The sequence below is a fragment of the Aspergillus fischeri genome, genomic scaffold (genome assembly GCF_000149645.3).
Source record: "Aspergillus fischeri NRRL 181 1099437636264 genomic scaffold, whole genome shotgun sequence".
In the NCBI taxonomy this organism is placed as follows: Eukaryota; Fungi; Ascomycota; class Eurotiomycetes; order Eurotiales; family Aspergillaceae; genus Aspergillus; species Aspergillus fischeri.
Window position 1 is genome coordinate 1,229,729 of NW_001509762.1, and position 15,402 is coordinate 1,245,130.

General features: G+C 52.3%; 4 protein-coding genes and 2 non-coding genes across 6 annotated transcripts, besides 2 other annotated features; 3 read left to right on the forward strand and 3 right to left on the reverse strand.

Annotated features, from left to right (window-relative positions):
* Positions 1-2,226: 2,226 nt before the first annotated feature.
* On the reverse strand, positions 2,227-3,012 carry NFIA_076690 (uncharacterized protein; the record flags this gene model as incomplete). The annotated part of the gene is made up of 2 exons (XM_001259635.1): positions 2,227-2,436; positions 2,863-3,012. The coding sequence occupies 2 exons, from the start codon at positions 3,010-3,012 to the stop codon at positions 2,227-2,229; spliced, it is 360 nt and encodes a 119-aa protein (XP_001259636.1).
* Positions 3,013-4,201: 1,189 nt separating this feature from the next.
* Positions 4,202-4,248: a microsatellite.
* A 516-nt stretch (positions 4,249-4,764) lies between these two features.
* NFIA_076700 lies at positions 4,765-4,895 on the forward strand. Its single transcript has one exon. It is a non-coding gene; the product is annotated as a tRNA-Leu (tRNA).
* Positions 4,896-4,988: 93 nt separating this feature from the next.
* Positions 4,989-7,479, reverse strand: NFIA_076710 (alpha-1,2-mannosidase family protein; the record flags this gene model as incomplete). The annotated part of the gene is made up of 5 exons (XM_001259636.1): positions 4,989-5,445; positions 5,501-6,267; positions 6,314-6,747; positions 6,799-7,340; positions 7,394-7,479. The coding sequence occupies 5 exons, from the start codon at positions 7,477-7,479 to the stop codon at positions 4,989-4,991; spliced, it is 2,286 nt and encodes a 761-aa protein (XP_001259637.1).
* Positions 7,480-8,362: 883 nt separating this feature from the next.
* NFIA_076720 lies at positions 8,363-8,435 on the forward strand. The gene has a single exon. It is a non-coding gene; the product is annotated as a tRNA-Lys (tRNA).
* A 197-nt stretch (positions 8,436-8,632) lies between these two features.
* Positions 8,633-13,213, reverse strand: NFIA_076730 (putative ABC transporter; the record flags this gene model as incomplete). Its single annotated transcript, XM_001259637.1, has 3 exons — positions 8,633-9,652; positions 9,700-12,873; positions 12,929-13,213. 3 exons carry the CDS (start codon positions 13,211-13,213, stop codon positions 8,633-8,635), a joined length of 4,479 nt encoding a protein of 1,492 aa, XP_001259638.1.
* Positions 12,042-12,099: a microsatellite.
* Positions 13,214-14,015: 802 nt separating the features above from the next.
* NFIA_076740 (aromatic alcohol reductase) lies at positions 14,016-15,050 on the forward strand (the record flags this gene model as incomplete). The annotated part of the gene is made up of 3 exons (XM_001259638.1): positions 14,016-14,048; positions 14,114-14,524; positions 14,580-15,050. 3 exons carry the CDS (start codon positions 14,016-14,018, stop codon positions 15,048-15,050), a joined length of 915 nt encoding a protein of 304 aa, XP_001259639.1.
* Positions 15,051-15,402: the final 352 nt, after the last annotated feature.

A 15,402-nucleotide genomic window follows, 5' to 3' on the forward strand; every position in this document is an offset into this window, starting at 1 on the left:
CTTTAACAATACCTTGCGGTGCAGCTGGAGTGGGAAGGCTCAGATTAAAGCCTTCCAAGTGTCCGAGTGTGTCGGTAATCCTACCAGAAAGCAGATGATTGCAGCTCAGCATGATCCTGCTTATGGAGAACTGACACAACTCGAGATACAGACACAGACGAGCCTTCTGAACGGGTGCATTTATAAAGGGCAGCATTGGTGGTCCAGCCACCGGGATAAAGAACAGCGGCAGATATATGACCTTTGTTTACTCGTTCATTCTGTTATTTGGCCCAGAATTCGGGGCTTCTACCTCAGGGATAACGAGGATGGAATCATAGTCCAAGTTGAGTTTGCACGACCTGGAGAAAGACATCCCAATGCGTATGTTATATCTGAAAGAACGGATGACCCAGCATCCTGTTTGCCTTTTCGGGTAACTTTGAAGGATGAAAAGGGGGATCAACAGGTGGTCTATCCGACATCACCGCCCACTCTCGAAGCCATATTCAAAGTGAACAGCTTGGTTGACTGGCTACATGGTGCTACAATTAGTACCTTGAAAACCCGATGCAGACGACATATCTTTATCAACCCAACTAATATCAATGTTGCTGAGGACCTAAAATTCTTCCTGGGTGGTGCCTATATCCTGGATGACGGTTCATGGTCCAAGAAAATACCGTCATCTACTGCAGAAAAGCGCACAAGAGCTGACAGCGATCAGTCTGAGGCTGAGCCTGAGCAGCTCCGTGGCAAGAAAGCTGCAAAATAGGTTGCCATGCCTGTCTAGCATGTTATTAGACTGTCATGTTAATGGGCTGCGCAAGATATACAGTGAGGACGCTGTTATTTTTTCGGGGGCGGCAATATGTTGTACAACGTGAGTGACTGGTGGTACTTCCACCTCATCATGTATCTTAGAGAGATCTCATTGAATACATTGCTTTACCAGGCCTCACCGTCTACCATAACAAAATGGTAGCATGTCCGCATAACTACTGCCTAGTCGCGAGGATCTAGAGCTTCTTTCATATCGATATGAGCTATATCACACATTATAGTACACGCTCAGCATGCCGCAAGCACCATCGGCTTGATTAGGTCGTGTAGCTGTGCTGACAACTGCGGGAGGGTCTTCACAACGTTGTTGCATTCTACCCACCGGGAGATCGAGTGCTCCTGGAACACGGATCCAGGCCTTCTGTATTCAGCCTGGCCGATGCGGTAGGCCCGCAGTGAAATATTCCCGAGTTTGCCCGAGTGTGTCAGAATTTAGTGTGTGAATATCTTCAACTTCCCTATTTTATCTTCCATATCGTTGCAAGCTTGTAGAACTGGCATGATGCCATTGAACGAACTCCCTGAAAGCCATCTTCCATGAGACGCAGAAGAGGACCACCGTTCATGAGCGCACATTCACCCACGAAGTCCCGATCTGTAAACAGAAGACAGGAACCTTAAAGTCTGGACTCTAGGTACGTGGATCCCCCTTCCTCCTTTAGATTCCCCTGACTGGCGCTGCAAGAGTGCAGTATACATAGATAGATCATAGCGAGGTGTTCCAAACCCTAATGACCACTAGGTCATTCATCTTAGCCTTTCATTGAAGGTCCCCTGCTATGACCTGGATGTCAGTCACCATTGGCTCCTGACCAAAGGTCGCACGGGCAATTCGCATGACCTGGGCAATAACACGTTGATAATATCTGGAACGACGTAGGGCCGTCTGAGCCGAGGCAGAACCTCTGAGATGTTGCTATATTAAGGCCAATGGCAAAGGCTGGCTGGCCATCGAGGACGTCCTAGTTTAGTTAGTCTTTTGCTCGCAGAGGTCCGGTATCGAATCAGCGGCTGCAATTGCGCTGGCATGTTAATCACTGAGATTGTAGAAGTCGGGTGGAGATATCGAGCCAGGTGGATAAGACGTATAAGAGGCAATCTGCTGTGCATGTAGTGTCCGGGCGCATATGCACATTGGATACATGTATCCCTTGCATTAGCAGAGAAATGTAGTTGGAAGATCTGGCGAGTCGGACCTTCAAGTCCTCAGGAGCTCAAAGCTGGATGTGCTGCACGTTCAAAGACTTCTGCAAACAACGCCTTCGCATGCGAGTTGGTGACGGCGTCCAGCAGGTAAGCTGCAGTAGCGCACTAATTTGTTGCCAGCATGACACTATGCCGTGCCCATTGTCGGATAAATGCAGACGTTTCACGTTGGCAATCCGAAACTTCTGTAAATTGAAATTAGGAAACTATGCATGGGGTTGTATCACTGCACAGGCGACTGATGGAGTCCATAGACTGATTCATCAGGAGAGCGCACTTGCCCGTATCATGGAAGGTCTCCAGAGAGATCAGATCCATGGCAGCAAGATGAGTCATGTTCGCATTATGAGTCAGACCAAAGGCAGCAAACAGAGCAATGGCATTGGATTCGTGGATGCGGCGCTTTAGCTGGTCGATAACAGCAAAGATTTCCAACTGGGTTGTAACGGAGATGCGGCAATCGTGCGAGGGTACGGTTCATCGGAGTGACGAGCAGGGTGCGAAGCAGCATGGCTTGACCAACGGAGAGGCTGTTGGTCGAAGCGAGAGAAGGGCGACGAGTGAGCCCAAACCTCTGAAGAAGGCAGGACAGATCGGTATGGTAGTTCACAACAGGACGGGGCATCTTGAATGCCTGGCAATACGGTGCCTCGGGGGACACGGCAGCGCATAGAAGGCATGAATCATTCTCCTCGTTATCCTCGGGAGAGTCATTCGCCCAGTCGCCCGCGAAGACTCTTTGTCCTCGGTCACCGAAGTGACAGCGACCTCATCAGTCTACGTATACGTTGACAATGACGACGAAAAGCACCGGGTCAACAGGGAAACACTCACCGAAGTGGTTGCTGTCTCCATCTGAAACGTCGTTGCAGGTGACCGCCCTGCAGCAAGCACAATCTCAAAATCTTTGCTTTTTAAGTTATGGGCAATGGCTGTAGAGTAATCCGTTTTGACGGTGATGGAAGCCAGTTTAGTGACTCCCATCCGGGAAACTCGTGGAAGAAGATTGACTCAGTGGCATGTTGACCAAGTATCTTAATGTCTGTCTCTTTGTCCTGTATATGTCAGTAAATTGGACATTGCCTCCTGGCTTAGACCTACATGTACATAGCCCCGCCGTTCCGTCATAATGGACATTGAAAATTGTTCACAGAAGTCCGTCTTGCATCAGATAGCGTTTGTCAACGGCCAGAGAAGAATAAAGCCAGGCTGGTTCCCCTGCCGGAGAATACGTCGAAGCGGCAGAGGCGAAGGTGTTATCGGTCAAAAGTGCGGTACAGGGTTCTCCTTCGCAACACGGATCATTTATTCTAGACTTCCTAGAGAGCATACTGGTATGAGCGCCCAGGAAGTGGACGAGATGGTATCTGGCCAAGGACGGCTGCGACAGTTCCGCACGTTTTGGGCTAGGGACGTCAAAGCGTCGTTGCACATAGACAGTGCTGTTACGAAACCGCGTTTCTTCTCCTTTGGAGGGGGAAACGGCACTGTATATGTGCCCTTTCCCCGTCCTAGAAGCATTTAGCTATCTTCAATAATGGGAGACGGATATGACTCCGGCCTACCTTCCTAACGTCGTCCCCTTGTAACAGAGGTCGCAGTCCGCTTGCCTGGAACAGTGTATTCCGTATGCGGCCATGCTTCTGCTCTTGGTCTCCGCAGGGTATCAGAGAGTATTTATAATGGAATGTTTCTTCTTTCTGGCCGTTAGTCCTTTGTTGCAGGTCATCAAAGACGCTGAGCAGGAAATGTTTGACAAACCTGTTTTGCCTCGTCCTCTTTGCTTGTCCGGGAAGATGCGGATTCCCTTTGGAAGGGACCCTATTTGCGACAATCTTCTTGCTCGCCGCAGAAGGCCATACTGCATTTGCTTGGCTTTGCAGCTTGGGTCTAAAGATATGGGAAGAGGACTGTGCTTTAGACGAGGCCATACATCTATCTAACAAGGCGGACAAAGAAACCTCACGAGTCCAGTGAATCTTTCTCAGAATGAGCAGATCCAGTCACATGGCCACAGACAATCCTCTTTCATCCACTTCAATGAATTTAGCGGGTGCACCGCCTCAGCCTTCACTGATTTGTTGAGATCCGGAGATTTCCGAATCAAGCAGTGAAGTGAATGCATGCTCACCCTCCCTCCCTTTCGCTATTCACTGCTTGCCGATCCAGCCCCCTTCCTCTCTTTCTGCCTCTTCCTCTCTTTCTACTTCTTCCTCTCTTTATTCTTCTTCTCTTTCCTCTAGTCAGCCTCATGGCTACTGACAGCCATCCTTTTTGTTCCATTCTCAAATATACAGGACGTCTACGCCAATCTACCAGTTATCAAGCAAAACCTCGCCGGCTGATTACTTTGCCAGAGAGTATGGTCGTCCTTTGTCTTCCTCTTCGAGTCACTCATTGCCGGGCCTTGGCCAATCTTCCACTGCTTAACCCACCGTTCCTCGAACTTGCTGCGACGGTTCTCTTGGCAGCGAATTCTAGCCGGGTCGGCCGGTGTTGAGTATATCACGCATGGGCGGCTGGTAGCGAGGCAGCAGCGACATTGTTACAGACTTCGTGTCTGACACAGGGATTGAGTCTGACTCTGATGAGGACCAGATGAGGATGTGTCCTTGGGTCGCTCTAATATGAAAGCTCTTCAATCGCGAGATTCCTGCTGGCTGGCTATCTGCGGAGATGGTTATTTAACAGCGGAAAATCGGATGAAACGAATCTAATATCTCTAAAAACTAAGGAGGTAAGATGGCCGAGTGGTTAAGGCGAGTGACTTAAGTGCTCTAGTGCTGTACAGCACTTTTACATAAGCTGTACGGTCTGCTCAAATTCACTTGACGAAAGTCGCGTGGGTTCGAACCCCACTCTTACCATTTTTTTTGGGAGCCGCTACAGCCATCCTATCTTATTGTTCCTGCCACAATATCTATTTATGACCATAAAAATGTACTCACCCGGCCTGCAGGTTACGACGCAGGGCTGGGAGGAAGCTCACCCGTGAACCAGTCACTCGGGCTCTCCCCCAGCTCAAACTCGAGCGTCCCTCCATTCTCAAAGACATCACCCCATGTCAGCCAGTTCTTCCGCCACTGTTTCCCATTAACCTTGAGACTTTGCACATAAATTTTGCTGTCACCGTTGCCGTCACCCCCGGTTGCCGTGACGCGCAGCTGCTTCCCACGCCCTAGATCGATAGCCAGAGACTCAAACCACGGCGAGTGGATGAGGAACGTCGTCTGCCCTGTAATCGGATACAGCCCGATCATGTTCCAGAGCAGCCATGTCTGCATAGCCCCAGCGTCGCTGTTACCAGGTAGGCCTGCGACGCCGGTATTGAAGAACTTTTTGGCGACCTTGCGAGATTGCGCGACGGAGAGATCCTGTCGGTTGACGTAATTGTATAGATATGGGATGTTGAACATGCTAACTTGTCAGCAACCTTTTTACCTTGGACCAGAAGCAGAAGATGAGGACTTACGGCTCATTCGTAGGATCAAAAATCATCCCACTGGACCCGCTCGCCCCCTCCGTAAACATGGTATTCAGCCGATCGACAACTGTTTTCTCGCCTCCCATGCGCTCAACCATCTCCTTCATATCATGCACGCTCGCCCACGAGTACGCCCACGAGCTCGCCTCGTAGTACGGATCCCCCCAGTACCCGCTGTCCGCCAGGGGATCCGTCTCAAGGAATCCGGAGGTACTTCGCGGGACCACAAACCCCGAGAACCCCAGCGACGTCTGCTCCGGATTCCAGTGGTTGCGCCAGTTCCGCGAGCGGTTGAGGAACTTGTCCGCGTCGGCCTGCTTCTTTAGTCCTGATGCAACCTGGTACACCCCGAAGTCATTACAGGCGTACTCGACCGCGCGCGTCACGGCGCGGGTGTACTTTGGCGTGATGAACCCCAGACGCAACCAGTCGGGGAGCGCGCCGCGGCCTTCTTTTGTTGATGAGTCCGGGGCCATAGGGTCGATGGGGTCGTTGGGGGGCGCGACCTCGGCGTCTTTCACCAGGGCTTTGTACCCGTCTTCCCAGTTGACGGAGCCGCGGACGCCCTTGACGTAGGCGTCGGCGAGGATGTTGTCTGCGTTGGAGCCGCCCTGGGTGCGGCCGTTGTAGTTAGAGGAGCGGGCGTCGGGCAGGTAGCCTTCAAACCGCCAGATGTCGATCAGGGAGCGGATTTGCTCTTCGTAGGCGGTGGGTTGGAGGACTTGCATGAGGGCTGTGGAGCAGCGGAAGAGGTCCTGCTTCGTCAGTTTGGTGTTGCATGTAAGGGAAAGGGAAGAGTACCCAGTATGTGAAGATATCCTGGTAGTAGGGCTCTGAGGATGTCCAGCTGGGATTCTCGCCTGTCTGGTTCGTCGGAATCAAGTGCATAAAGTACAGCGAGGTGTAGAGCAGCTCGAGGCTGGTGTCGTTTTTGTTTGTAGTGGTCACCTTGGACAAGACGGTGGTGTTCCATTCAGCCTTGGTGGCATCAACAACAGAGGTGAACTCTGTCCCGTGGGGTATTTCATCCTGGACATGCTTGCAGGCTTTCTGCGTGGAGATCCACGAAATCCCAACGCGAGACGTCACCACGTCGTCCTGGAAGGAGAAGAGTCCTCCAACCCGCGTCGATCCCGAAGTCGAAGACGCGGAGCCGCTCTCCTGCTTGACACTACCCTGCGCATCCGTCCCAATATACGTCGCGTTGCTGACCGGCTCAGCATCAAAGTACCCACCTGCGACGCAAGCATTAGCAAGCATCCAAGAGGCCAAAAAATGCAACTAACAAAAGTAAATAGCCCAATCCGGAGCCCGATTCCACCCATTATCATACACCCCATGCCCCTCATAATGCCCATCGGCAAAAATACTCAAATCCCCCCCCTTATACCCCTGGCCAAGCCCCTGCCCCCGAAACGACGGCAGGACATGCGACACATCCACCAGCACATTCCCCGTCTTCCCCGCCGGGAACGTATACCGATACATGCCCGCGCGCGCGCTAGCAGCCAATTCAACAGCCACGCCGTCCGCCGTGCGCGCGCGGTAGTATCCGACCTCAGCCTCGTCGGCGCCGGCCCGCGCCACCGTCTTATTCGACAGCGGGTCGCGAACCTCGCCGACGAGCGGTAACTGCGCGACGGTGCCGTACTTGGGGGCTCCGCCGGTGCCTTGCTCGTGCATCATGCTGAAGCCCGAGAAGGCGCCGGTGGGGAGGTAGCCTGAGTAGGCGTCTGTGCCTGGGTTGAGCAGGTCCGGGCCGAGTTTGACCATGCCGAAGGGGCGGGCGACGCCGGGGAAGTTGTTCCCGCCATTTTGGGTGCCGGTGCTGTGGCTGCATTAGCATAGAAGGGGAAACCAGGGACAGGCGGGGGAGGTTACAAGAGGTTAACGTGGGATGTTAGGTCGGTGGCTTTGACGGCGGGATGTAACAGGGTTACGACTAGGAGGACGCTCAGGCAGGGCATCGTTAGTAAGGCGGCTACTATTGCAGATAGGATAAGTGAGCGAAGATGAGGCCTGGCGGGGGGAGAGTCAGTATTGCCTTTCATGAATACGATGGATGTAGTCTTGCCTCTGTGTCCATGTGTTGGCGTCTCTGATATAAATCTAAGAACAGTCTACTCAAGCGAATGGATAGTCTACCACACGACCATGGATCACGGTTCTAAACATATAAGCAAGACAAACGAGTGACTGGGTTCCCCTCAATTGCTGGCGGAGTAAACCGCTACAGGGATTAACTGCTACAACAGTAAGCAATGAATGAATGGACGGATGGTGGACATCCAAAGAAAAGACTTGTTAGGCGACCAGTGGAGGCATGAGGACTTGACACATGCGACAACACAGGCAAAGAGTGGTAAGCACTAGCCTGACTAGCTGCAGGATTTAGACTCCTTTTTGTCTCCATCGGGAGTCCCTAAACTAGACCAGAAAATAGATAGACCAGAAGTAAGGGATCGACGTGAATTCTTGACTATTATTTGGCAATCAATAGATGACCAATCACATTATACATTCCTCAATAGTGCATCTGATCAATATAACAGTGCTCATTTGCTCATACTTGAAATGACTGCAAAGAATGCAGCATTTCTTCATTATCTTGATTACCCCTGATCTGACACATGGGCGACTCAACCATGGATATAAGCATCAGCCAATCCAGTCACAAGGCTGGATGAGCACATGCGGGTGTCCAGAAAATGGGCAACTCCGTACCTTAGACTAAGCACTAAGCTGTGCCCAGAGCAAATGATCCGCCCACATGCTAGGCAAGCCACACTGATTGGTTGTGCAGTAAATATTACCTGATAAAGCTCTAAAAGTAACCGCAGATATCAGCTCGCCGGGCTAGCTCAATCGGTAGAGCGTGAGACTCTTAATCTCAAGGTTGCGGGTTCGACCCCCGCGTTCGGCTTTTTTTTTGTTTTTATTTTTACCTCATGGTCAACTGTTTGTATTTGATATTGTATCAGTTTTCATATCTTTGAGCAATTCGCACAGTCATAGTTTGTATGATGCCCTGGCCATCCAAACTACCACTGACTGAAATCCACATGCCACATGGTTGTAAATAGTCTCCGCCAGTGCTCATCGATGATGTAGCCAACTCAGTCATAGTTCTATAGTATTGCCACGGATCATCCTCTCAATCACCGTCCTCTCACCACTCTCCTCCACTAACCCCCGGAAAACCCCATTCTCAATCATCACCAGCTCCCCCGGTGGCCCCATCTCCACCACCCTCCCGCCATCCAGAACAATAATCCTATCAAAGTCCGCAATCGTCGACAGTCGATGCGCAATAACCAGCAACGTACACCCACGAACCACCTGCCGCAGCGTGCGCTGGATCCGAATATCCGACTCCATATCGATTGACGCTGTCGCCTCGTCCATGATCAGGATCTTCGGCCGCGAGACCAGCGCACGCGCAAGACAGAGTAGTTGCTTTTGGCCCTGCGAGAGGTTTCGTCCTCCTTCTATTATAGTTGCATCGAGGGAGAATCCGCCATTGCAAAGTCCTGAAGAACCGTCTTCGGACCGGAGCAGCCCAACTTCAGTTAGAGCGTCTAGCAACTCGCTATCATCATGCTGGCCAAACGGATCCAGAACCTCGCGCACCGTACCGGCAAACACAACCGGGTCCTGCGGGATGATGCCCACGCGCGAGCGGAGATCGTGTAGTCGCACCTGCGCGATATCGATCCCGTCGATGCGGATGGACCCGGACCGCGCGTCCAGGCAGCGGAGGAGCGCCAGGGAGAGCGAGGATTTGCCTGCGCCTGTTCGACCCACGATCCCGACTCGCTCGCCGGGGCGCAGGGTGAAGGTGAGGCCCTGCAGGACAGGTGGGAGGTCTGGCCCGTAGGCCACGCAGAGATCGGTAACCTGTATTTCACCGTTGCTGGGCCAGTATGCTGGTACGGGGATGCCGGATTGGGGTTCCTGGTCGAGCTGCGTGTACTCGACTATGCGCTCGGCGGCGTTGGCGTCGAGTTCGAGTTTGGCGTACTGCGAGAGGAGCCAGGAGATGTGGTCGGAGAGTTCGAGGGCAAAGCTGAGGGCGAATCCGGCGAGGGGGGCGTCGAGGGTGCGGATGGTGACGAAGGTCATGGTCACGGAGGCGACAAACTGGATAGTTAGCACTAGCAGTGGTGTGAGGGGGGAAGGGGGAGTACAATTGCTCCGACCATGCTCATCCAAAACGACATCCAGCAGGAGAATAACCGCTTGTGCCAGAGTGCCTGGCAGTGTATATCAATCAGATCGTACATTCGGTTCAGGTACGCGTTCTCCCTGCCGAATGCACGGATGGTAGGTAGCCCAGCCAGAAGAGACCCGACCAGCTCGAAGATGGGCGATCGAGCGGTACTTTCTAGCCGTTTTGCCTCGCGGGCACCGGTTACATAGAAGAATGCGACTGCCCATGACGCCAAGAGAGTCAGCAGGCCAAGTCCGACGATGAGAGGAGAAGTGACCGAAGCCGCGACAATGACCCCGAGGATCATGATCCCGCTATGCAGGAGATACGAGAGATCCAGAGCAAGGTCCGAGTCGAAGGTACCGAAATCCGACGTGAACCGGTTCAGGATCTGCCCAACCGGTGTCATATCGAGGAAACGGAGAGGGGCCCTGAGGATGGTCTTGGTGAACTGTTCGAACATCACCTTGGAAGCTTTAATGGAGCCGCGCAGGATCATCTGGATTCTGATGATGTCCAGGATCCACGATGCAAATGCCAAGGCGAAGTAAATCGAGCTATAGTAAACAAGGCGATGGTCCAGATGCAGCCCACCAGTCCTGAAATCTGGATGATCGCCAGACTGTGTGAGGATCGACCGCGGAGGACTTTCATTGTATGCTCGGGTCCAAACCGAAACCCAGTAAGGAGCTGCCAGGTTCAGTATCAGCGTTAAGATACAAAGGACGACGACGAGAATCCAGCGAGAGTAGCCCCCGGAGGCTTTCATATAAGCCTTGTACACCTCTGCTCTGACCACGCCACGCTCTCGCTTCTCCTCGTCGTAGTACTTTTTGGGCTGGGCATCTGAACGCGGAGTAGCGTTTGTTCGCTGAACAAGCTTCAATGGCGTAGGTTTGCTATCCGACGGGTCTGATGTGCTGTCATCGAGTCTTTGCTCGGGAGTTTCGTCTTGGACGAGACTAGATGGATGCCCTGCTTGCACAACGCTGCCATTCTCCAGCGTCACCAGGTACGCAGCCCCTCCCAGACACAATCGAACATGGTGAGTGGCCAAGACCCTAGTTCTCTCTTTCGCAAGAGCGCCAGTCAAAGCATGGTCATATAGATGCCGCCCAACATGAGAATCAACCGCACTAAAGATATCATCCAAAACGAGAGTACTCGCGCGACTATACAGCGCCCTCGCCAACGCTAGCCGCCACTTCTGCCCCCCGCTCAGATTGATCCCGTTAGCACCAATATCCGTTCTATCTCCGTCGGGAAACGACTGAAGATCATGCGAGAGCGCGCAGGCGTGAATGACCTTCTCATATCGCTCTGGGTTGAACGGCAGCCCGAACAAGACAGCATCACGGATCGTTGCGTTCTCGATCCACGGATCCTGGGAGACATAGGCAACCAGACCATCCACTATCCAGTTTTCCTCGCCGGCTGGCCGGTTGGCGGCTGATGAGTGAGGGACGATCGCAGTCCCCTTTACGATGTCTGCTTCGCCAATGAGTGCTTGAAGGAGTAGTGACTTGCCAGCACCGCTCCGTCCGGAAATAACTGTGAGCTCACGTGGAGGAAGGTCCAGATTGAGACCCGTGAGCTGGAACTGCCCTGTTGCGTCTTCTGACGTAGCTGACGGCCATGCAATGGTTGCGTCGCGAAATGAGATAGCGTCACCCCGCACCCTCTTGTCCTCGTGTTCTTCCAGATCCAGGAAGCCCTCGATTCTCCGAAGGCTGACCCTGGCATCTAGTAGATCGGTAAACATCTCCGGGAACATACTGAGTACGCTCTGTAGATTTTCAAAGAGCGACAGCGCGGTAAACGCAACTGAGACGGCAATTGAGCCATTCAGGTAGATATGTGTCGCGATTGAGAGACAGCTCATGCACAGCGGGCCTAGCGTCCAGATGGCCGTTAGGTAGACGTCGAGTTGGAAGACAGTGTACTGGTTACGCAGCTCTTTTTCGCGTAACCCCAGGATCTTGTCGTACCATTGGGTTTCGAGCGCGCTGAACTTGATCTGCCGCATGCCGCGCATCAAGACCGTCAGAGTCGCGGATTTGTCGTCCCGGCGGTCCATGAGGGCTTGTTCCTGTTCGCTGTACCGATTCGTTAAATGATAGTAGAAAGGTATCAGAAGAACGGGAATAGCGCAGCCAGCCGCTATGGGTTTCCATCCCATCAGGTATACGAGGAAGGCGATGGCGATGCCAAGTTCAAGTACGCAGTCGAGGAGCAGATGGCTGTAGGCGACGAACTCGGAGACTCTTTCCACGTCTACGCCGAGGAGATTGAGGACAGAATGTTTTGTCCTGGGTGTAGCATCGTCATCGTCACCATCATCATCGTCGCTCGCAGCATCCTCATCCTCGCTATCGTCGGCGGAGATCACTACATCCTTCAAGCTCATGGCTTTCTTGGAAATGACCGCGAGCAGCTGTTCATTGATCGGCAGAGAAAGCTTCATATCAGCTACAAAGTCTCTCAGGGATATGGACCATGAGGTGACCACCATCGATAGCCCAAGACCTAGGGCAGCCAACCATAGTTGCAACTGGTTGCTTGCTCCCGCATCACGGTCCTCAAAGAGGCGAAGGATGGTAAGGAGGAGGAAGTGAGGGAGGAAGTTGACAGCATTGGCGACGAGCTGCAAGATTACCTGAAAGGTGATCTCTGCCCAGTACAGCTTAAGCCACCTCCTCCATCGCGCTGAGGCTGAGCTGACTGCAAAGAAGGAGTCGGAGAGCGTCTTTGCACGAACTTCGTCTCCAATGACTGGGAGGTCATCAATGTTGAGTCGTTTATTCTTTGCCGCGATGGAAAGGGTTCTATACGCCCAGGAGAAGGTGTATCGGTTTAGGAACGAGACAGATTTCTGTGAATCGACTGGACGGCCGTTGCGGTAGAGTGTAGGTCCTCTTGGGAAGGCGAGGTTCACGAAGACAAGAACGAGCGCGGCGACCAGTTGAACAATGCTCGATGCATCTCGGGAAGTCAATTTGAAGTCAGGTTTGCTGTGCAACGACGAAGCATATGGCCAGGCCAGACAGATGCCTATGGCCAGACTAGCCAAGGCGCTGTAGTAGCCTAGGCGATACCTGGCTTCTGGATTTTGACGGCTTATGAGGACTAATTCTTGGACTAGGATCATGAGCTGCAAATATCGTCATCTCTAGAGCTCGAAAGCGCTCAGGAGCGGCGCCTCTTACCCACGTCGCGAAATGAAGGACATTTGACGCAAGCACTGGTTGTATGCTAAAGCATGACCAGAGTGCCGCAATGGTGGCTGCTACTGCCACCACAACTAGAGTGGCGCGCTGCCAGACTGATTGTGGCGACTTGCCGCTGGTAATAGACTCATCGTTGTTGCTCGATTTGATTAATCTGTATGCTTTCTTGCTTCCACAATCCGTGGCAAGCTGACGAACATGAGGGATTGATAGGAGCAGGATCGCTGACGCCCCTACGGAGGGGATGAGGGTCGGCAGAGACATTGGCGTGAGACCGACGATTCACTCTAAGAATTTGCAGAAAAACCGAGTCGAGAAAGTCAAATATGAACCAAAGAAGTGCCGAGATGGGTACTCGTGATGAGTCAAGATCTGACTGGACCATTCCAGGCATCAGGATTTCTGCAAGGATCAGATTGTCGGGCACCGGATTAGGACATGCTCTTCGTCTCAGAGCCGAGGGTGAGAAATTCTGGATTTGCATACTCGTTAAAATTCTGCGGAAGGAGTATGCAGATAATAGTTGGAGTCAGTCATATTTGTAATTGTCTCGCTGCATGTGTGTAGGCAGACGTAGCTCAAAGGTGTTACCAGATTGCTGCAGACGACAGTCTTTTCTTGACGTTTATTTGACATGATGTCTGTGATGTTCCAAAATCCGGCCAAAGGATTAGGCTCAGGTATTTTAAATAAGAATATTGGTTTAGCTTTTATGTAGTCGAACTAGTAAAAGCCCTGCATTAAGCTGATGAAGCTTAGGCGGAGGTACGTATATTCTGGACATCTGGAATCTTCCACTGCCAATTTAGAAACGTTGAAGAAGACAGACATCTCTGGATGATCTACAGGCCATAAGTTACTGATCTTGAAGACTCATTTTCGAAATGTCCGGAAAGCTGCTCTATATTCTTAATGGGCTCGAATACGAGACAATTTGTCAGCATCGTACCTCGAACTATATAGAATATACTTATACTTCGAAGACAGCAAACTATAAAGATAACCTCCTGGCAACGGTTTCTTAACTAAAGCCAAAGCGCATAAGTTCCGTTAGCTATATAGTGACATGTCTCCTATCCAGAACGTCGCTGTTCTCGGGGTATCGTCCACGTTTCCGCCGTAGCATATGTTCTATCACGACCATACTAACGAATCCACTATCAGGCATCCGGAGCCGTCGGGACCCTCCTGGTCGATGCTCTGCTCGCCTCCAACTTCACCGTCTCCGTGGTCCTCCGTCCCTCATCAAAGGCTACCTTCCCAGCGTCTGTGGCCGTTCACCGCGCCAACTACGATGACCTCGCAGCCCTCACTGCCGCCTTCCAGGGCCAGGACGCCATCATCTCAGCCGTGGGGACCTTCGACGCCGCCATCCAGCGCACAGCCATCGACGCCGCTGCTGCCGTGCCTAGTGTCAAGCGGTTCATCCCAAGCGAGTACGGAGGCGACACGTCGCAGCCGGAGGCCGTCAGCTTTGCCCGATTCCCGCAGGCCAAGCGGGAGATCGTCGAGTATCTGGATTCAAAGGAGGGGATAACGTGGACGGCGATCTGCACGGGTTCGTTCATCAATTGGGTATGTCTTCCTGTTTCCGCACTAAAACGGACGCTGACGTTGACAACTAATACAGCTACTCGAGTTGGGAAACGCAGCAATGGGCTGGGATCTATCTGCGCGCAAAGTCAGTCTCTTCGATTCTGGCAATCGGCCGTTTGTCGTGAGTACGCTTGGGCAGGTGACGAGGGCGATCATCTCCGTCCTTCGACATGAGGAGGAGACGAGGAATGCGTATGTGTATGTGAAGTCGTTTGAGGTGACGCAGAATCAGCTCCTGGGGTTGATTGAGCGGTTGTCAGGGACGAAGTTCGAGGTGAAGCATTTGACGACGGAGGAGATTGCGCAGAGGGGAGTGGATCATCTCGAGGAGGGAGACTATGAGCATGGATATCCGGAGGTGGTGACGGCGGTGGCATATGGGCCATGGGGATTCTTGGGATTTGGAGAGCAAGCAGAGAAGTGGAATGGCGTCCTGGGCCTTCCGAAGGAGGATCTGGAGGAGACAGTTAGGGAGATCCTGAGGAAGAAGAGATTACTGGAGTGATTTGAGTTACGTGATATATGTTCTCAAGTTTAGATTAGGGCTTCGTCTACTACCACCCGTTAAAACAATATGTTCAATATTAACTTAAGTACCACAACGCCCACTCTAGGACTGTATCAGAACTAGACCTGCGGTAAAACAATCCCTACTGCCGGTCAAAAACACTTGCTGGCATTTCTGCTTTCATAATGCTATGGGCAGTGTATCTGTGTACCCTTGAGTTCATCAAGCTTTTCCCCCTGAGCTCCCTGACTACTAGACATTACTCTGCATTCTGGTCAATTGCCGGTGACAGAAAGCTTGGCCAGGATATCTGACAAATAGGCATTTACCAAGCCAGATTGAACTGCAG